This window comes from Halichoeres trimaculatus, unplaced genomic scaffold (genome assembly GCF_033239565.1).
Source record: "Halichoeres trimaculatus isolate MK-OKI-2021-1 unplaced genomic scaffold, fHalTri1.1 fHalTri1_scaffold_19, whole genome shotgun sequence".
NCBI lineage: Eukaryota > Metazoa > Chordata > Actinopteri > Labriformes > Labridae > Halichoeres > Halichoeres trimaculatus.
In genome coordinates, this window is record NW_027437197.1 from 4,613,580 (window position 1) to 4,635,017 (window position 21,438).

General features: G+C 38.8%; 1 protein-coding gene across 2 annotated transcripts in view; it reads left to right on the forward strand.

The window, feature by feature from the left end:
- Positions 1-3,546: 3,546 nt before the first annotated feature.
- tbx15 (T-box transcription factor 15) overlaps positions 3,547-21,438 on the forward strand; it is a 41,043-nt gene continuing 23,151 nt past the window's right edge. Inside the window, exons 1-3 of one of the 2 annotated variants that reach the window (XM_074694827.1) lie at positions 3,547-4,251; positions 10,429-10,636; positions 15,239-15,340. In XM_074694827.1, the coding sequence (XP_074550928.1) occupies positions 4,065-4,251; positions 10,429-10,636; positions 15,239-15,340 (497 nt within the window). In that variant the 5' untranslated portion in view covers positions 3,547-4,064. The remainder of the gene's footprint in view (positions 4,252-10,428; positions 10,637-15,238; positions 15,341-21,438) is intronic. The other variant, XM_074694828.1, reaches the window with a different exon arrangement.

Genomic DNA, 21,438 nt, shown 5'->3' on the forward strand with positions numbered 1-21,438 from the left:
CCAATAAATTAAATTAAGGACTAGACTATGTTTTATTAGATTTACTCTATACCATTACTTGATGGAAAGATACACCAGAATAATCTCAAAGGGGCCTGAGGGCGCACTCTAGTGCCTCTAAACACACCAACACACAAACACACTGAACAAGGATTGTGAAAGAAGGAACTGGCAAATAAATGTAACGATACAGTTTATAATAAAATAAAGAGAAAATAATTAATAAATTAACAATTAAATCTAAAACGATTACATTTAAATTAGGCTGCATCATGAAATTAATGGGTATAAATTGAAGACTTATGTCCATAAACGCTACAGTGAAATTTTATTAAAACTTCAAAGCCCTGAGATTTTTTTTAACTCTAGGTTTTTTTTATTGAACATCTGGAAAAACTAAAGAATCATTCTTTGTCCGTCATTTTTTTTAAGTATGTTTATTTTTTTAATGTGTTCAAATTGATAACTGATCAACAAATTTTCAACCCCATAAAACTCAAAAGCTTAAATGTGTCAGTCTAAAACTAATGCGCAGTAACATTTCTATTACACTTTAGAAGAAGAGAATAAGACGCACACGTAAGGGGCTGGTTTTCTCTAAATATAATTTACTCTTGTTAATAGAATTAACTTGTCTGTCCATTTATTATCATACATTTACACATATTTAATATTTGCCAACTTATGTTGGTAGTACATGTTTTTTTCTTCTTCTCTTTTTTTAAATCAACATTTAAATACGTGATTTTTTTTCATTTAATTATTTTTTTTGTATTACTGAACGTTAGACTTAATCTGTGAATCTCAAACAAATAAATAAATAAATAAATAAATCATAATAAATAAAAATAAAATACAGTACTTAAAAAAGGCAAAAAATATATATACTTTTTAAAATTCAAATGTTAGTTCACTTTCATACCTTATCTAGAAATGATGCTAATTTTATCAGTAAATTTTTTTTAAATACCTTCATTTAAAAAAATGTAATTTTAGCTTAACAAACACTGAATGGTTCTTGCTCACTTTTACGCACAGGATCATGACGCACAAAATCAACTTTGTTGCTTGTTTCAAGTCTGAGAGATTTTTTTTCAGTCATGCTTTTTTTTTTTTTTTTTTTTGCTTATTCTTTGTGAAAAGATGAAAAACAAAATAGGGGTTTTCCCCGTATTCTCGTGTTTAAAGTCCAACATGGATTTTGGAATTACGCTGCAGGAACTTAAATCTCGCTGCGTAATGTATCTGTTTTTTGCGCCTTGAGTTTGGTTTCAGCTCAGAGTAACTCTCCGCGCTCAGGCCTCACATCCACTCCACCATCGTGCAGCTGATCACCACCACACCACTCACTCACAGACTCTGTTGTCGGCCCGGGCTGGAAGGTGCTGAAACAATCCGAGAGCTGCTGTCAGTTTGATGCTGCAGCCCACAGCATTCCGTGTCCTCCATCCCCCGGGGTCACACGGGGTCAAACGCTTTCTTTTCCTAATTGAATATTAACGCCACGTTTGGCCGTTTCCACCCACCTCCGCACGTGTCTGTCTGGCAGAAGGAGGTGAGAAACAAAGGCTCCTCAGAGAGGATGGAGGTTTATGACTGCTCATGTTTGGCTTGAAGAGTCAGAGTATCACACACTTTACTCTAACACTGAAATCCAAACACGCAGGAATAGAAAGTTTTAAGAGTTGTTAAAAACGAACTCCAGGTGGATTCAGGAGAGAAAATATTTAGATGCGACCAACTTCATCTAAACACTAAACATTTAAAACATAAAATCAAACCGAGTTAGGAGTGAGAGCCAACGCTTCAGGTTTGACCTTCATGCTCCAGGTTTTGGGTTCCTGAGAGGAGGGATTTAAACAGCTAACAGTTGGTTTTGGGTTTTACTGCTCGCGCTTAACGAGTTTCCTTTCACGGAGATTAACCCACCCTAAGCGTATTTACTTTACCACTTTTTACGCGCGTTTCTGTGAAAGTTGGTGCTTCCAGCTTAAATATGTGAGTTTGATTATCGTATAGATTTTCTGAGTTAATAATAATTTCCAGGCTCGTGTTTCTGAATGATTATCTGATATTTTCTGAGATTTATGACGTGCACTTTTCATTTTTTTTTCTGTGTGTTTAACACCAAGAGCAACAGGCTGAATTAATCCGCTCGGTTTGGAATCTGTTTGTATATTTTATTCCACCCCACTGTCTCTAAAGATTTCTATTTGTTAGAAACTATGAGCAACAGTTTCATCTTGGTGGTAAGACATCCAGCAGCGCAGCGCTGACCTGTGGTTTGTCTTCTGGTTGACTTCAGGCCTGCTCGGTGCGCACAGCCGCAAACTCCTCTGACGGAGCAGAGCAGCAGAATCCTCAGCACTGTTTGGCTCCTGGTGTTTCTCTTTAGCTGCTTGAGGAAAATAAATGACTAATTAAACCTTTTTACTGGCACAATTAGCTGTTTTTGATCTGAACGACATAAAAAAAAACAGGAAATCTTTGCAAAATGCTAATGCAGTTTTTAATAAAGCGATAGATTTGATTTTTAGGATCTGATCACTTGCAAGAATTTGACCAAAAACTCTTTCAAGAAGAAGAAAAAATATTATTTATTTTTTAAAGTATTATTATTATTATTATTATTATTATTATTATTATTATTATTATTATTATTATTATTATTATCTTAATTTTTGTTATTATTTTTCTATTTCTAGTTTCTTAAATTTTATTTTCTTTCAGTGCAAGGATCAATACTATAAATATATTGTTAAGTGAAAAATATTTGGATTTATTATTTATTAATGAAATAGCCGTAATTAAATTTAATTTGAGTTAATATATTTCAGTAACTTTGTGCGATTACTTTTTTAACCAGGATATTTAACTGATCGAAAAACCAGCCGACAGGTCGCTGACCCGAGGCAAAAACCTGCTCTTCCTTCCCGCTTTTTAATGTTCTGTATCTAAAATTGCACGCTAAAGTTATTCATGGTTATATCTCCCTCTCCTCTCACTGACCTGCTGATCCGCGGAAACACGCGCCAAACACACCGAGCACAGCCCGTTTCCCGCGCTGATCTCCTCGCTCTCCTTTTGTCTCCATCAGCTCTGAGGTCAGCCCACCTGTCCCCTCCTCAGCTGTCAGGACAACAATGAAGCTGTAAATGTGACTTTTCCTGCAGTCCCGCGTAATGATGCACTCAGCGGCTCAGACACACACACACACACTCTCACACACACTCTCACACACACATGCAGTGAGAAGGCTGCAGATCTTAGCATGGCTTTGGGATGGTCGGCATGAGGCGAGGGAGGCCGCATGAGAGGCCTTCAATGCGTTTTTATCCGAGGTCGTCAAATGCAGACGCTGGTGGATTAACCAGAGTGTGAAGCTCAAAGAGGAGACACAACTGCATCAGCGGGGTCAATAAAATCACTCATTTTAATCTAAATAACAAATTCTGTTGATTTCTTTTGACTTTTTGAAGGTGAATCCGTGCATCAAGCCTTCACTGCTTTAACTCAAAAACAATTTAATAAAATGTACATTTTTTTCTTTCAACATTTGAAATTATAGGAATAGTTCATCAGACTTCTGCAGCCAGGACGCACATCTCCCACCTCTGCCCTCATTGGACAGCGAACTTTGTCTCACTCCCTTGTCTCACTCCTCATTGGCTGTTGTAGTTTGACAGATCACTATAGCCCCGCCCCCCGTGCCTGGAGAAAAAAACTCCTCCAGAAGTGAGTATCAATCAGCGAGGAGTTGAGGGGACAGAAAGAGAAAAGAAAGACGCGGAGAGGAAGGACGAAGAGACGCGCACAGCGGCACACCGCATCCAAACGGTCAACCGTCCCGGACTCGAGCTCGCGCGCAGCCAGGATGGCACGTTCAGCCCTTCAAAGTTTGACGCGGCGTTTCTAGTCACAGTTGGGATTACTTTGAACACTTGGTGAGTTTGCCTCCCGCTGTAAACACTGACGTGTGCTTTTTTTCTGTTTCGATCACTGCGTTGGACGCACGGAGAGGGTTTTTGGCCGCGTCCTCCCCCCCTCGGGTGGATTTGAGAGAAATGAGTGAGAGGAGGCGATCTGCCGCAGCTCTGAGCTCGAGAGCCCACGCTTTTTCCGTGGAAGCCCTGATCGGCTCCAACAAGAAGAGGAAGCTGCGAGGCTGGGAGGAGAAGGAGCTGGAGTTGTCCATGGAGAGCCTCGCCGCGGACGGAGAGGACCCGGCGCACTGTCTGGATATGGACCCGGGTCAGTGCGCAGACATGCATCACTGTGTTTGAATGTCGGAGCGAGCTGTGCCGAGTCAGATCACGGCTGTAAGATCCACGGGCTCGGTGTGAGCGTGGAGAGAGAGGTTCAGCTGTGCTGCAGCGCTCTGACACATGGAGAAAATGTTTATTGTTTCAGATGCAGCCTGTAGACTTAACGTGTGCAGGCCTACAGTCAGGGAGACAGTGTCAGGAACATGTGCGCGTAGAAAAGTCCTCAATTACTTCTTTTTACCTTAATAAATCCACAAATAAACCTTTAAAGAAAATTTTAAAAGATATTTATCTGAGCAAAAACTGATTTGAAGGAATCCTCAGTGTTATTTTTTAAAAGCTCCAAAAGGAATAGGTGCCACAATTTGAGTCAGGGCGTAAAGTTGTTTTCCTGTTTTGACTCTAAATGTGTCTTATCTGGCTGCAGGCCTGCAGGAAGGCCTCCGCTGGTTGCAAAAAAACGCTTTGCATTTCTATTTCACTCATCGTAAAACCTGTAAGACGCAGCTGAGGAAAGGCCCTGACCTCTGCGCGAAAATGTAAAGTTTGCATAAAGAGTGAAATGTGAAGCGCCCCATGCAAAAAAATAAAAATAAATAAATAAATAAAAAATCCAAGGTCCAGGTACAAGTGAGCGCAGAGATGAGTTTAAAGATGAATTAAGCAATAATCTGACAGAAATCAACAAGCCCCCACCAAAACACTGGTAAATTAAATGCAGGCCTTTTTAACACAAAATAAAAAATAAAATGCTGAAAAAAATATTTTTTAAAAGGATAAGAAGAAATGTTGAGCGTAAAAATAAGTTTAAAAATATGTTGAAAACTTAAAAAAGGAAAGAAACTATTTTCTGGAACTACTGTTGCGGATAAGGTTTGAAGCAACTTTTTCTGCAGGAATTCATTTTGTAGATATTTTAATATTTATCTCGCTGCGTCTTCAGTTTCTAAGAATCAAAATAAACTCTGATCATACAGACGCGACTTCCTGCTTCACACTGAGCTGAGACAAACGCAGAGCTGCGGATTTGATTGAGCCATGAAGCTGAAAATTACAGACGGTTCAGTTCAGCCTCTGATCAAAGCAAAGAGTAAGTTAAGTCATTTTGCTAATTTGTCAGGAATGATTTCCATGCACGATCAAAGATTCAAACGAGGCCTCTTCTCAGTCATGTGGATTTAATTTGACGTTATAGACACATTTTCTGCCCTTTTGATGCATCATTTGCAAATCACAAGTTGTTTTAATGTTTAATTTAGAAATATACACACTGCTTGTTGCTCGGACAGCTCCAGGCAGGCTGACCTCTGGGGCGCTGCGCCTTTACGCACAGCTCGTCTCTGCTCTGGGAGCTCCGTGTTCAGAAAAATAAAACGCAGTTACAGGAGGATTTGTACAAACATATTTTGCTTTATGAAGTCAAATTGTAAAAATATTATTTTCGTGTTTAAAAGCAGCTCTGTGGCGCTGTCTCTAACTAAAGTTTGATTCGAGTGCTGCTGAAGGCGAACAGCTCCTTATTATTCTGTGTTTAACGGGCAGACATCGCTCCAGACATCATTAAAACAGCCTGCTCTGCTTTTCCAGTCACCTCTGGTTCCGCGGGGCAGAAAAGTCTTTCTGTTCATCTCCCCTTGAGGTTTTGTCCCGGGGAGTTTTAGGATTTGTGGCAGAATGAATTACCCAGTTCCCGGTCCCTCGCCCCCCTCGGTGCCGCTCATTAGCAGGCGGGTTCCTGGCAGGTTCAGTGGGTCCTGCTCGGGTCCCAAAGCCTCCGCTTTGACGCGTCGGGTGGCAGTGACCGAGAACAGCGAGTCTCTGTGGTCAGATTATGTGGTCTGAAGGAATCCTTAACGGAGTGATTTTATTTTTTCTCAGCTGCGGGCCAGGCTGGGAGCCGGCTGGTCGTATAACACGTTTATTAGCCTGAGAGAACAGGGCAGGACTGAGGGAGGCAGGGTTTGAACCAGGCTCACATTTAACGGTCTGCCTGTAAGAGCGGAACGGTTCAGCTAGTAAGACCTCACAAAAGTGCTGCAACCACATCCATGGGATCCTGCCCTTTAATACAATAATTAACAAGATGAACTACACCTAGTATAACTTCATATTTAATGCCACTGAGCCGAAAATACGTGATTTATGAGCTGACGCTTTTACGCACAGATTTTACGCACAGGTATTACGCACAGATATTACGCACAGAACTAAGTTACAACTACAAACTCCTATTAAAGGTGTTTGTTACTGTTTTTATCGATTGCAAAATATACAGGCACTTCTTCCTAGAGTTTCCCCACTGATGAATCTCTTAGTCTGCTTTCTGCAGGCTGATGACAGCGGTGTGTGTGTGTGTGTGTGAGTGTGTGCCGGATTGAAGCTTTCACTGAGTCTCCATCAGAAGGAAAGAGAGCAGGTGCTCTGATTGTGTAGATTTGGTGCATTAGTGGTGTGTGATGATTGTCAGGATGCTACTTTCTGCTGCAGGTTCATCAACTGTCTGAACATCACATGAAGTGAACTTCTCTCTGCATTTAATGAGCCTCAGCAGACTCACATGTCAAAGATGGCACTGAAAATCCTGTTAGGGTGTTAAATTTGACATTTATGAAGTATCAGGCATTAATTGCTTGAATTAAATCAAAACAATATCTCTTTTAAAGTTAAAGACAGTTTTGTGATGGATTGGTACATCATAGAAAACAAACAAACAAAAAAAAAAACATAAAAATACAAAAATAAGCGTTTGTTGTGGAGATTTCCAACAACAGAAAAAATAATTTCTAAAATCTCTCTTATGGACTTTTCCTAAAATAAAACCCTCATACAGAAAGAAAATCTTGCTTTTAAGCTTCAAAAATGTTTAATATGTCCAGAAAAATGTACTCTTTGAAAAGCCAAACTTGGATCTGATTCTTTATTAAAATCTATTTCAGGACATTTAAAAATGTGTGTTAAAAACCTGTGCAGAAGCATCAGACACAGCGCCCTTTCACAATGTGTTGCTTTATTTTTAAAAGGCTTTAAAAAAATCTAGTCTCAAATATTTAGGAGGTGCCAAATAAAACTGTAGCTTTCAATATGTCTGATCGCACATGGTTGATAAAATGAAAACACAATTTGCTTTAAGACACAGATCTGTTTTTTTTTTTTTAAAGGTGTCTTGAATTTTAAAATTCATAAAAAAATCAGGTCCAAAAGATTCTAGCTGCTGCGGCCTAAAATCAATCACACCTGTAAAATTCTGCTTCATTAGTAGCTTAATAATTATAATTTAAACACCTTCACAGGTGCATCAGTCACTTAAACAGCTCTTCTTCTTTAATTGCACTATTTCTATCAGCAAATGTTAGCCGTTCCTAAGCTGGCTGTGCTGATGTTTGTGTGTGTGTGTGTGTGTGTGTGAACTGTGACTCAGAGGGTAATGTGATGTAAAGAGCTTCCTTGATTGAATTCAGATCAATTAGTGGCTCCTTTGGATGTTAACTTCAGTTTAATGAGGCTGGCATGAGCTGATCGAGAGCGTTCAACCACAAGATACAGTGTGTGTGTGTGTGTGTGTGTGTGTGTGTGTGTGTGTGTGTGTGTGTGTGTGTGTGTGTGTGTGTGTGTGTGTGTATAGATAAAGAAGGAGAGGAGCTAACCACAGCAGATGTCAGAGCTGCGTTTTGCTGAGTGGACAAGTTTTTGTTCATCACTAAACGTCACTTTTTATTCATTCAGCTTCAAACTGAAACAAACTGAAGCTTCAGAAAGAAAAGTGTCTCAGAAACTCAGTTCTCTATCATAACAGAGTTTCTGTTTCTATTTTTATTTTTAATTCATTTTAATTTAATATAATTTTTAATTTTTGTACCAAGTGTTTAAGGTGATAAAACATTTGTCTCCAGGCCTGAAGTGTTACTCCTCATATTATCATTTTAAAGAGTGTGTGTGCGTGTGTGTCTGGTTAGTGACACAGACAGCTCCTTCAGCCTGTGTTTCCCTCCTCTTCATCAGTTCCTGTTCATTCGAGCTGTTAGCTCTCTGGAGTGTGTGTGTGTTTCTACTGAACGCTGCGGTTCACACACTCTCAACCCCAGGATTAGATTTCTGCTGCAGATACTTTGTGTCTTCTAGAAACTTTTTCAGACTACTGAATGTGAGACCAGTTTCTGATTTAGAGTTTGAAGCTCTTTGTGTTTCTTCAGACTCAGGACAGAGTTTCAGATGTGTCCCTTTGTGCAGGTGCTGAATGAAAGAAGGAGAAAAACTGTAAAAGCTGTAATTTAACAAACAAAACACACCAACACTCAGCAAGTGGATACAAAAAACTTTGGACCAAGAGAAATGATTCTTAAATAGAATCAAAATATAGAGTAAAATTTAATAAATGTGATTTTTGGGACGGGATAAAATGACCAAAACTCCTCAGAGATCTTTGACCTCATGGAAACCAGTTAGAACAGAGCTGCTCAAAACTGAAATAATCTGGATTATTAATCCGTCAGTGTGTCTTTCAGATTGACAGCAAAGCCAGGAGTAATTTCTAAAAACACCAAAATGACCTTTGAGCCATCACAGCGTTTACGCCTGATAAGAAGTTGTTGAAGTGTTGTTGTTGGAGTGAAATAAAGAGGAACAGAGTTTAAACTTTAAAGCAACGATCATCAAATGTAAAATTTCTAAAATAAATCAGAAGTCAGAAAAAATATCATTCAGAATCATACAGATACAGTAAGTGAAATATTAGTTTCAAAATAAAATGACGGAGAACACACCTGCATGAAACAAAGACCTGATTTTACGTTTTCACCAAAACAACCAGAAACTCTGAGTTAAAGCTTCAACATGAGGAGGAAATCCAAACACATCAGGCCTCTGCTCGTCTTTGTTTGCCCTCTTCTTCAGCTTTCTGACTGAGTGTGTGTGAGAGTGTGTGTGTGAGTGTGTGTGTGAGTGTGTGTGTGAGTGTGTGAACAGCTCAAAGCAGAGGAGCTGCAGATAATAGTGTGTGACAGTCCCACCAGCTGCAGTGACACAGAGAGGATCTCCCACAAAGATGATGGAAACTCTGCCTGTGTCATTACAGACCCTCTACCCCTCCTCTCCTCCTCCTCCTCCTCCTCTCCTCCTCCTCCTCCTATCTCTATCCCTCCTCTCCTCTCCTCTCCTCTCTGTGCTCGTGTTTCCAGCAGGCTTGGCTCAGCCCGGCTCGGTGGTTTGGCCCGGGGCTCAGTCCAGTCTCACAGCAGCTCTGAATTTGCATAACCATATTTGTGCCCGTCAGTCTGCCAAGTCCAGCTCCTCGTGTCGGGGCGCTCGATAAATAATACATTATTAGATTCTCCTTTGGGTGGTGGTGGTGGTGGAGGAGCTGGAGGGGATGAAGGATATTTAGGGATCAGGTATTTCTGAGAAAAGTGACACAAAAGATAATGTGAGGGTTTCATCAGGTTAGAGCGTCTAAAACATTTTAACATCACTAAGTTTTTAAGTTTGATAGAATAGATTTTCTTTTGTTTGTCTCTACATTTGGTGTTAAAGTGTAATTAATTGCAGGAATGTGCTTTGATTTGGTAAATAAAAGAAAAACTTCTTGATTTTACAAACTGAGCTCTTCCCTTGAAGCTTGGATTTTGATTAAAAAAAAAAAAACAGTTTGCACAACCCAAACGCAGAGGACTCAGAGGTCACTCTGGTTCCTATCTGAGAGCCTGAGCTCCAGACGAATGGAAATCTCCCCTGTAGGTCTGGATTAGATTCAGGATGGAGGAAACGGTTTTATCTGCTCTGACACTGTGACTGTGTTGATGGTCAGTCTGTTAAACTCGCTCCAGAGGGAGAGCTCGAAGGAAAAACTTCATTTTCTGAACGTTTCCCCGTAGAATTCTTCTTTTGTGTGGTCCAATTCAGAGTTTAATATTTTCTACATCGCAGTTCAAAGGCGTTACGCAGCATTTATTCTGCTTTTGAAATCAGCCCAGGACTTTACGACCGGCCGAGCCAGAGAGACAAACTCGGCTGCGTCGCCTCAGGCAGCAGACGGCAGGTGATTTGGCGTCAGTGAGGAGAACCGCTGCACCTCCTCGCTGCGCCAAGTTTCCTGCGTAAAAAGCCAAAGGCGCATTAGTTCCACTGTTTCAGAGCTGCCCTCTCATCAAAACCCTCATTTCCCCTTCAGACTCGGAGGCGAGCCCCGGCTCGGACGGAGAGGGTCTGGCCGAGAGGACATCGTGCTCCTTCGGCTCACCTGACGAACTGGCCCCGGGTCCCTGCGAGCCGTCGCCCCCGGCCTCCATGGAGGAGATCCAGGTGGAGCTGCAGTGCGCGGACCTGTGGAAGCGTTTCCATGACATCGGTACTGAGATGATCATCACCAAGGCGGGCAGGTAGGCTGAAACACGCACACACACTTTACCACGTAAACACACCCCGTCAGACCCAAAGGCCTTCATGCAGAGGCGCAAACCGAATTAACGGTCATTTTTTAACTTTTACGCACAGAAATAAAAAGACTCAAACTAACCACACGAAGTACTCATCATTTGAATAATCTCTGTATTATTCAAAAGTAGTCACATCTTCAAAAAAAATGAGTATTCAGAGTCAAGTTATGGGAGATGCGAGATAAAACATCGTGTGCGCAGGCGCAAAGACAAACGCGTTGACCCACAAACTTGACATTTCAAAAGAACAGTTCAGTTATAGCAACACGCGCACACACACACGCACACACACATCTCTGAGCCGTGTGTGCAGGGTGTTAATGTGTTGCACATGCAGGCCGCTGTGTCGTGTTCAGGCCTTCATGACGCGGCAGGTTATCCCTGATGTCTGAGAATAAGGAGAGCTGGATTTAATTAATCTCTCTGTAACATGTTCCGGGTTTTTCTCCCGAGCCAACAGTCCAAACCGAGACTGAGAGCAGGAGCTGACCTGTGGATCCTGCAGGAAAGACCTTTCCCCGCGCTCTGCTGCGCCCCCCGTCACTAACATTTCCCTCCTCTGCTCACATCAATCGGCCTGAGTGATTTTCAGCTTTGCTTCAGCTTCACGGGGAAAAAAAAACCTTCATAGTGAGAGTTTGAGTGTTTTGGCGGAACTTTAGAGCATTTATCTGTTATTAAATATGAACTCACAGCCAGTGATTGGGAAAAAAAATCCTTATTTTGATAGACCTCAAAGATAAAGATAGGAACAAAAGTTTATTGATGCCAGACTTTTAAAAACATGAAGGCCTGATTTTGCAAAAAACTAACGCTGATTATACAAATCTGTTTCAACTTTACGGCGCGTAATTGCTAAAAAATGAAAATGACCAGACTCTAAATAAAAAGTTTTTTTTTTTAATAATAAAAAAAAAATTAACTAAAAATTCCATAATTTTTAAGCAGCATTTGTGGACAAGTTTCTTTGGTTTTTTAAATTCTATTGCTAAAATAAAAAGAAAATGGCGCAAAAAAAATAAAATAAAATAAAATAAAATAATAATAATAATAAAAAGAATCAGCTGAATGTTTTTTCTGATGATGAGAGCTGCTTGGTTTATTTATTAGAATTAGTTTTATTCTATTTAATTCTTATTTAATTTTAATTTTTATTTATTTATTTATTTATTTTTACAAAGTTTGGTCTCTTCTTAAATTATTACATTATTATCAATTAAATTAAATGATAGATTATTATTATTATTATTATTATTATTATTATTATTATTATTATTATTATTGTTATAGTTATTATTTTATAGTAATTATTATTATTATTATTATTATTATTATTATTATTATTATTATTATTATTATTATGTCCTGTATCTCCGCTCTGCTGCGTTTTATGAATTGGCTTTAAATTGGGAATCAGCTCATAAAGGGCGCAGTCTTCATTTCGCGCTGAAGCAGAGTGAAGGCGGACGCGACTATGGGCGTGTGTGTGTGTGTGTGTGTGTGTGTGTGTGTGTGTGTGTGTGTGTGTGTGTGTGTGTGTGACTGAGTGTGTGTGAGTGTGTGTGTGTGTATACTTCACGGCCTGCTCATAATAAAACCATAAATCGCGAAGGGGAGGGGCGCAGGAGAACAGTCCTCTGCTCTCATTAGAGAAGTTTAGATTTACGACTTTTAAATGAAATCCTAAAAAAAGTTGCTTTTGAAGTGCAAAACAAGGAATTAAGTCAAAGTGTCTCGTTTTTTTATTTACTGTAAGACTCCACCTTCTCTTTCTTTTTTTAGACCTCATTTTTATGGTCAAACGTTGAGCTGCTGCTCCGAAACGGGTGGAGCTGATCCTCATAAATATGTCAAAAATAAAAAAAGAAACATTTACGACACAAAATACAACAATGGAGTTCAAATATAAAAAATGTTTATGTTAGAAATAAGAAAAAGTGCAGAAAGTTATGAAGTGCAAAGGTCAGAGGTTAAAAAAAGTAAAGAAAATGATAAATACGGGAGCAGAGAAGGGACAAAAGTGACGTAACCACATTTGAGCTGTTGTAACACTCTTCAAAGAGCCAGTAGTAGCAAAGTGAAAATGATTAACACACATGCTCTCAATAAATCTGATTATTATTCCCTTTAAAGATGAATCTCCTCTTAGTTAAATGTGGTGATCAAAGGAAGTGACGTGATTGGATGATTTTATGTCCCTAATGAGCCAATCAGGAGCAGTTAGTGTCAAACAAACACTGGTGCAGACTCTCTGTCATGTTGGTTGTTTTTCTTTTTTAAGGTAAAAAAGTGTGTGTTCAGTTTAGGTTGCAGCTCACACATCAGTGTGTTTTCATGAAACAGGAAGTAGAAAAACTCAGCTTTCTGCACAAACAGACTTTATCCTGTAACAGAGACAGAGCTGCACTCACCTGTTTGTTATGATGTTGTTGGCTGTTACGCTGAGTGTAAAGATCCAAAAAAGAGTTGAGCAAACATTTGTACGGATCAGTGTAAGGATCATAAAGCAGCAGCTCACACAGAGCGGCTGTATCAACGTGTTTTTAGTCTGTTACATTAGAAAATACACCTGGAAGCTGTGGGAGTATTTATGTTTTCAAGACTTTAACAGGTCTGCTGCTCTGAAATTCAGGAGGAATGATATGATATGATTTTTAATATTTTTTTATGGTCTTCTTTTTTTAAACCACTCATGTCTCAGAGTTCCTTTGTGTTATAAAATTTAGATTTTAAACCAAAGCATTTCTTGTGTTCATCAATTTATTAATTGATATTTACTGTATCTAAGTATTTATTTGTGCTTTTATTTTGAAAGATTTGTTTATTTTTGCTTTGGCTGTTGTCTAATTGCACGGTCAGGCAAAATATGTTGTCGGTGAGGATTCAACAAGAGGAGAAAACTCACTGATAATGAGACAGAAATGTAAACACACCGTACGTTTATCCTGACTTACCTTGTGTGAAAATGCAACCTCTGTTTTATTTATTTTTCTGTGACATTTTGCTGTTTTTCATTCCTAAAGTGTGAAGTGGGTTGTACAAGAGGTCTTCTGCACCCAGCTGCCTGTAAACCCTCAGTGAGATCTCTTGAGTCTCTGTTGTTCTCAGGTGATCTGCTGGTTTTTGCTCCTGTTTTCAGACAGGCCTCGTTTTAAAAGATTTGAATCAATCAATCAAACTTTATTTATAAAGCACTTTTCATGCACAATGGTGGCATCACAAAGTGCTTGACAAAACAAAACAAAACAAAACAAAACAAAGCAAAAACAAAAAACAAGAAACAACACATCAGTGTACAACCCTGCTCGTCTGACCCACCAACCCACAGTTAACTAAAATCCCTGCAGATAACCTGAGGAACTATGGAAACGCTATCTGGAGACCTTAATGAGGAAACATTAAAAAAAAAAACTAAGCTAAAAGAAACAAATAAGATAATAAAATATCAAAAGATTAAAGAAGTAACAAAGAATTGTTGTAGATCTCAAACTTAAAGATACAAAATGAAAAAGCTGAAAGTACCAGTGCAGTGAATAAAAAAGATAAATATATATTGAACTAAAAGTTAGGATTCTTTGTGTGAACTTTTGGTACTGTTAAAAATCCTGGACCTGAAGACCTGAGGGCTCTCACAGGTTCACCTGATAAAACCAAGTCTTGAGCCCTCTCCACTAGTTTCGCTGTTTGGAGTCCTTCCAGGGGACGTTTCTTGTAGTAGCTATCAAGCTAACATGATTGCTTTTTGTTCTCTTCAGGCCAGAAGGTTAATTTTATCAAAATGGACAGACCCCATCATCATGTGTGTTGTCCATCTAGAAATATTTAGATATACGATAAAGGGTTGTACCAAGAAATTTTTTTGAAACCTGGCAACGGTTTCTATCCTATGTTGAAAACATGGCAGCTACCAACATAACCCTGCAACCCCTTATGTTATTCCCTTTTTTTAAAAAAAAAATGTTATTCTTCTTATTATTATTTTAATTTATTATTATTTTGTATGTATGTATTTATGTACCTGTGCACAAAGTTTTTTAAGAGTGTGTTAGGTATTTTTGTAAGTGTAAATATTTCTATTTATATGTATATATTTATATATATAGATTAATTTATTTGTTTATTTTTAAAAAAAAATTTTTTACAGTCCCCTCTTTTTAATTTTTTTTTTTAAGAATGCATTTATGTATTTGTGCACATGTGTTTTTAAGAGTGTCTTAGGTATATTTTGTGTGTGTATATATATATATATATATATATATATATATATATATATATATATAATTTTATTTATTTATTTATTTTTTGTATGTATTTATGTACAGTTATATTTGTGTGTGTACATATTTTATTATTATATATACATTTAATTATTTATTTATTTATTTATTTATTTTTCTATTTATTTTTCTATTTATTTATTTATCTTAACAGCCCCACCCCTTTTTTTATTTTTAAAAATGATTTTTATTTTTGAATGATGACCCTGTATTTGGGGTGAGGGGGATTGGGACACATGATTAATCGATATGTGTTTCTCTGTTTCAGGAGGATGTTTCCGGCCATGAGAGTGAAGATCGCAGGTCTGGACCCTCATCAGCAGTATTACATCGCCATGGACATCGTGCCTGTGGACAATAAGAGATACAGGTACACACACACACGTCAGAGTAAAAAAAAAAATCAGCTTTAAATCTTTTGCCTCTGCACGGTTTATCCACATTTTACTGCTTTTCCAAATTCATCCCAGAATCCCCCTCAACCCGCTCCAAAACCAAATGAATTCATTCTTCTGGGCCTCAGTGGGGAGATAAATGCCCCATGATGGTCTCAGTGCTGTTACACATTCTCTTCAGACATGACAGGAATGAAATTGCGGAGAAATCGCTGAGTAATTGTGCTTTTTTCTGCTGAAAGGGAATGAAAAAAAGTCACAGATGCAGCATAAAAAAAGCAGCTTTCAGCTCTCTCAGAAAATCATTTGAAGGAGCGCACAGCTGAACATAATATGGACGAACTCCGGCGTATTCCTCCACAGCTGGAGCTCCACGCAGAGCGCTTTATTTTCCTGGATGAATCTCAAAAAATGGAGCCGAGTACAAACACAATGACCCAGTTGGATTGACGTTATCTCAGTGCCATTTCTCATCGTAGAGTCCTCGTAACAGGGTTTGGACTCAACAAAGATATTCCAGCCTTTTGTCATCTTTCTCATAACTGCGCTGAGGCGTGTTCCTGTCTTCTTCTTGGCTTTAAAAAGGGTAGATCCTCCCATCATTTGCATGAGTGAAGGGAAGTGAAAGTGATTAAAGTGTGCATGTGCTGGAGGCAGGCCTGTGTGTGATGGATCTCTCTGGATATGCAATAAGACCGACATCCTGGCTGCAGAGCCAGCCCCTGAAGTCGGAGCCAGAGAGGAGATTGAAATGTATTCATCATCCCACAGAGGCCGCCTGCAAATAGGATAACGCTCAACATCCAGGTCTGATGGTGGAAATATGGATGTGGGGATGGAAAGAAAACTTGAGATGCTGCTGTAGGGAAAGTTTTATGGAGTTACTTTACGGTCCAGTCGGAGCTTTTCAAGTGTTCAGACAGAAACGAGTGAGATGTGTGAAGTTTACCTGCAGGTTTAGAGGCTGTGTCTGATATTAAAGATGTGAAAACAGGCTGTTAGTGCGTTGTAGGATGTGATAATGTGGTCAATAACCCTGAGCCGGCTTTAAAACAGCCTGAGACACGGAGCTGGAGGAGAGGTTCTCAATATGAAGCTGTTGTTTGGTGTGTTTTTTGTTTTGTTACTTAAACTTATTTCTTGATTTGACAAGAAAAAAAGCAGTTGAAGCTAAATTTTGACACAGCAAGAGATGAGGCTTCTTAGTCCATAGCTATAGGCTATCAGTAGAGCTAAGACAAGTAGTATGAAAAAAGTTACCTCACACGTGTAAAATGATTTTGATGATGCTACGCCTCTTCTGGGTGAAGTTATTCTTTATTTCTGTTTCATGTGTTACTGGAGCTGCAGTTTGTAGATGTTTCATTAGAACAAAAGCCGCGCTTCACAGAGGACAATGTAAGTTCCCCAGCGCTGAGAAAAGCACGTTTGTAGCTCTCAGTCTACGTTGCTGTGAATGCAGAGAGGTGTTGCTTTGTCAAAGCAATGTTCCATATTTCTTTTTTAAGTTATTTTTTGGTGTTTTATGCCTTTAATCGGATAAGACAGAGAAAAGTAGACAGGAAAGAGGATACAGACTGGATTTAAACCCAGGCCTCCTGCACGAGGTCGAGCCTCATGGAGAAAGACCTAATCTACGAGGCCATCAGCGCTCCATGAATAACTTTCTAACTCTATCAAAGTTCTTCACAAAGCCCCAGTTTCTTTACGATCTTTTCCTTAAGGATCCTGAAAAGTTAAAACACAACATCAGCATAACAAAGTCAAAAGTTTTATACACTTACGGCTGTGTTTTTATGCTAATAAGCCAAAAGATTAAATAACTTCTTATTTGTGAAACTTTTACTAAAGTTAAACTTCACAAGATGCTTCACAGTCCTTGTTTCAGCACAGGCGCTCCCCTGATAGACTAAAGCTACAGAGTTTATTTTTATATGACTTTACTCTCGTAAATTTATGAGATTATGCTCGTAAATTATTATTCTTTTTTCTTATTTCTAACATGGCCCCGATTATCTGTTGTAGGTTAGACACTTTAACCTGAAGAGCAAAGGATCGCACACATTTTCACGTTTTTTTCTCTTTGTGCAAACACAAAAAAAAGACTCGCTGCTTTTGATTTATGGACCCTGAATGTTTGTCTTAACGTAATAGACCAAAAATGGATGAATGGACAGATAATAGATTATTACTTTTATATTTATCTATTCAACTTTTATTTAACCAGGTTGGTCCCATTGAGATTAAAACCTCTTTTTCAAGGTAGACCTGTTCAAGACAAGCAGCATCAAAACACAAAGTTACAGACAGGGAAACACAAAAAGAGACGAAGCAGAGTCAATAAAACACAAGATCATGGATTAAAATCACATTCTAGGAAAAAACCAAGCTAAAACACTGACATCTTACAGAGCCGGCCTCTATGTCTTTTGTTTTAGTTTTAAAGAAATTTAAGGAGCCAGCTCCTGGAGCTTTAAGTCGTTCTCCAAGCTGAGGCTGCAGAGTACCCAAAGGCTTTTTTCCCAATTTCTGTCTAGGCATTTGGGATAGAAAGCGTAATGCGGTCCTGAGAACGCAGAGAGTGTCTGGGACTTTTTTGCACAATAAAGACACATAAATAGTGAGTGAGGTGTACCAATGTGTGAGCCTCCGGGTCACCAAAGCAGGCCGGGCCTCTCCTCTTTTGTTCTGTTCCTGAAAAATCCATTTGTTTACATTTTCTAATGTGGTTACTTTAAAGCTTCAATGAGTGACTTTTGGATTGTGAGGTTGGATTGGATCTGCTGTTTCAAAGATCTACACAGCCCATACTGGCACCTTGCTGATTCATATGAAAACAGAAACCTTAGAGACACACTCCATGTTTTTACACATCTCTCTAAATGAGTTTGTATCTGTTTGAAGTCGGAGTAAACCACAGAGTTCTCATCTTGGAGAAAGGCTGAGAAAAGCCGAAGTGAAGTCAGATCTAATGACAGAAAGCAGGTTAGTCAGAGAGAAACTGAAGTCTGCATTAAAACAAACAAGTTTCTGACTCCTCTTTGCCTCGATGCCTCCGTCCTTCATTTCACGTCAAACTTAATGTAAAACTTTCCACCGCAGTGAATGAGATGTTGCATGTTGCCGCCTCTTCCTGCTCCCCCTCCAGCGAACCAGCCCATCACGGAGGCTTTCAGGGACCAGAGGATCTTGTAAAATTAAACAGGATTTTCTTCCTGGCTGGGGAGTTTACCACAGGGCTTTACGGACTGATCTGGGATCTGTCTCTGGTGTGTGTCACAGTCCCGAGGAGTTAGGAGTCTGGGAACACGGTCTTTATTGGACTTGCTTTGCTCGGGCCGCCTGCCTCTGTTCAGGAACATCTCTTTGGTACTGCGCTCATTAAATCTCCATATATCAGGTTTTCTTTAACGTGGGCTGTGACTGGTTTGTTCTGAAACTAAAATCTCATCAAGTGTTTTTGTCTTATTTTCAGTAGAAAATGTCTTTTTATACTTAATATGAGCCACATTCAACTTATCAGTCTAGAAAAATGTCTCGTTTCAGGTTGTTTAAAGACAAAAATGAGGTCTGAATTGCTTGTTACAAGTAAAAGAAAAAAGCCAATAAAAAAAGAAAAATTTGCTCGAAAATTTGCTTAAAACTAGAATAATATGTTAATACAAGTAACTTTTCTATTGTTCCACTTGCAGATTTTTTTTTACTAGTTAAAGCAATTTTAACTTCATTTTTGTCTTAAAACAACTTGAAATAAGACATTTTTCTGGACTATTCAGGTGAATGTGGCTCATATTAAAGGTTAAATTGTTAGTTTGATTCAGACACACTTTTTGTTTAACTGGTTAAAATGATCTATATGTCCGGATGGCAGCAACACATGATGTCGTCTTAAATGAGAGTGAATAATATCTGCTGTCTACAGCAGGAGAAAACCCAGGAAAACATCAGCCAACCTGTTAAACCAATCAAATCCAGTCCTGTCGTTTTACCCTCCACCTGGCTTTCTTTTCTTTTTCTGTTCCCCTGCCTTTAACTACTGCCCCTCTGCTCCACCTCGGGTCTGTCCCCTCTGACCTGATGAGGCACTTGGCTCTGGGCTGTAGTCTGGATCAGAGTCTAATAAACTCACCACAGGGGCTCTGACAAGCAAAAAAAATCACATTTAGTAAGTAAGTAAGAAAATGTACATGAACTATTTGTTTTATAGCTTTACTCCTGATATGGTGTCACAGGTAAAAGTGGATAATGCTAGCTAACAAAAGTCATGTTTGTTTATTTGTTTTTTAGCTTTACGTTTTAACGTTTTGGTGTTTCCTTACCTCTAAATGAGACATGACTCGACGTAGTGCAAAACATAATATGATGTGCTGAGTCTGTCTTTCGTGAATCAGCGACGTTCGTGCATGTGAGCAGGAGCGTTGCTTTGGAGGAGCTCCAATGGGAGGGGGAGGAGGGGCTAGGCAGAGTCCTGATGAGATGCTACATTCACATTCATGCTAGTTTTTCAGGACCGCTAACCCTACCTTTAAGTCTAAAAAGACTATTTCAAATAAATAAGACAAAAACACTTGATAAGAATTCAGTTTTTCTAGTGTGTGGAAGAGTGCACTGCAAAAACTAAAATCTTATTTCAAGTTGTTTACGAGAGAAAAGTTACTTGTGTTGAAACAGTATTCTGCAAATTTTTGAGCGAATTTTTCTTGTTCCATTGGCAGATTTTTTTTAACTTGTTACAGCAATTCAGACCTCATTTTTGTCTTTAAATTAGGGGGCCGATATTTGGCATTTTGGGGCATATCAGCATTTGCCTTTTTTTAATCTGACGGCCGATATGAAACCCATTCAAAACTGTGTTGTTTTGGCTCTGATGCTTCTCTGCACACAATTTCTCCCTGTCTACACTATGGAAGCCCTAAATGGTCATTTAAAATCAGTCATGCAAAACCAAACAGAAAATTAATTCAACTGCATTACATGCCGGTAAAAGGCAGCACTCACTCAATTTTGTCCAGCTTTATTGCAGTTACATAGAAATTTTGGAAAACTTTATTTACTGTAGAAAACTTTTGCTATTTATTTTTTAAGTTCTCATTTAACTTCATAAAACATGCTGCTAAGCCTGGGAGCTGTTTAATAAACATATGCTTAAAGGTATTTGAATGAAGTTAAGTGTTGGAGTTTGTATTGTTCAAAGTTTTTTACGCCAATATTTTCACTTTGACTGCAAATTAATATCGACTTCAAATATTGGTTATCAGCCTCCTTGCCTACTAATAATCAGTATCGGCCACAAAAAATCCATATCAGCCTATCTCTACTTGAAATAACTTGGAAGAAGACATTTTTCTACACTGATAAGTTGAATGTGGCTCATATTAAATGTAACAAGACAATTTTACTCAAAATAAGACAAAAACACTTGATGAGATTTCAGTTTTTTTGCAGTGTGACGACCAAAAAATGACATCGAAGTAGACAATTTTTAATTTTCACACCTCTTATTAAATTCAAAACTGTATTTATTTTACTCCATAATCTAAAATTTCTCTTTATTCCTGATATATTTTTAACCTTAATCTAATTAAGACGTCTCAGTTTTTCTGTGAAGACATTTGGTCCTCATAAGTATGAGAAAACTGAGAGAACACACACACTGTACACACACACACACACTGTGCAGCTCTATCAGTAACTCAATCGCAGTATTTACTCTCAGTACAGTAACCCAATATACAGCCTGGGTTTGGCAAGTGTGTAGCGTGTGTGTGTGTTTTTATGTGCATGCCGGCCTGTGTTAGACTATATGTGTGATGAGCTGAGAACGCACACACACACACACGCAGAGGCCTCCACCTGTTTTAACTTTAACTGTGTGTGTGTTTCTGGACGATGTGTGTTGATTTCAGTGTTTTCAAACGGTGACATGAGGAATTAAAGAGTGTGTGTAGCAGTTTGGATTTGTTAGCCGTGTGTTTTGTTGTTGGCCGGGAAGTGAAAAGCCCGCCTCCGCCTTCTCCTCCGCCCCTCCTCCACCCCGTCCAGTCTGAGTGTCACATAAAGTCCAGTCTTTACT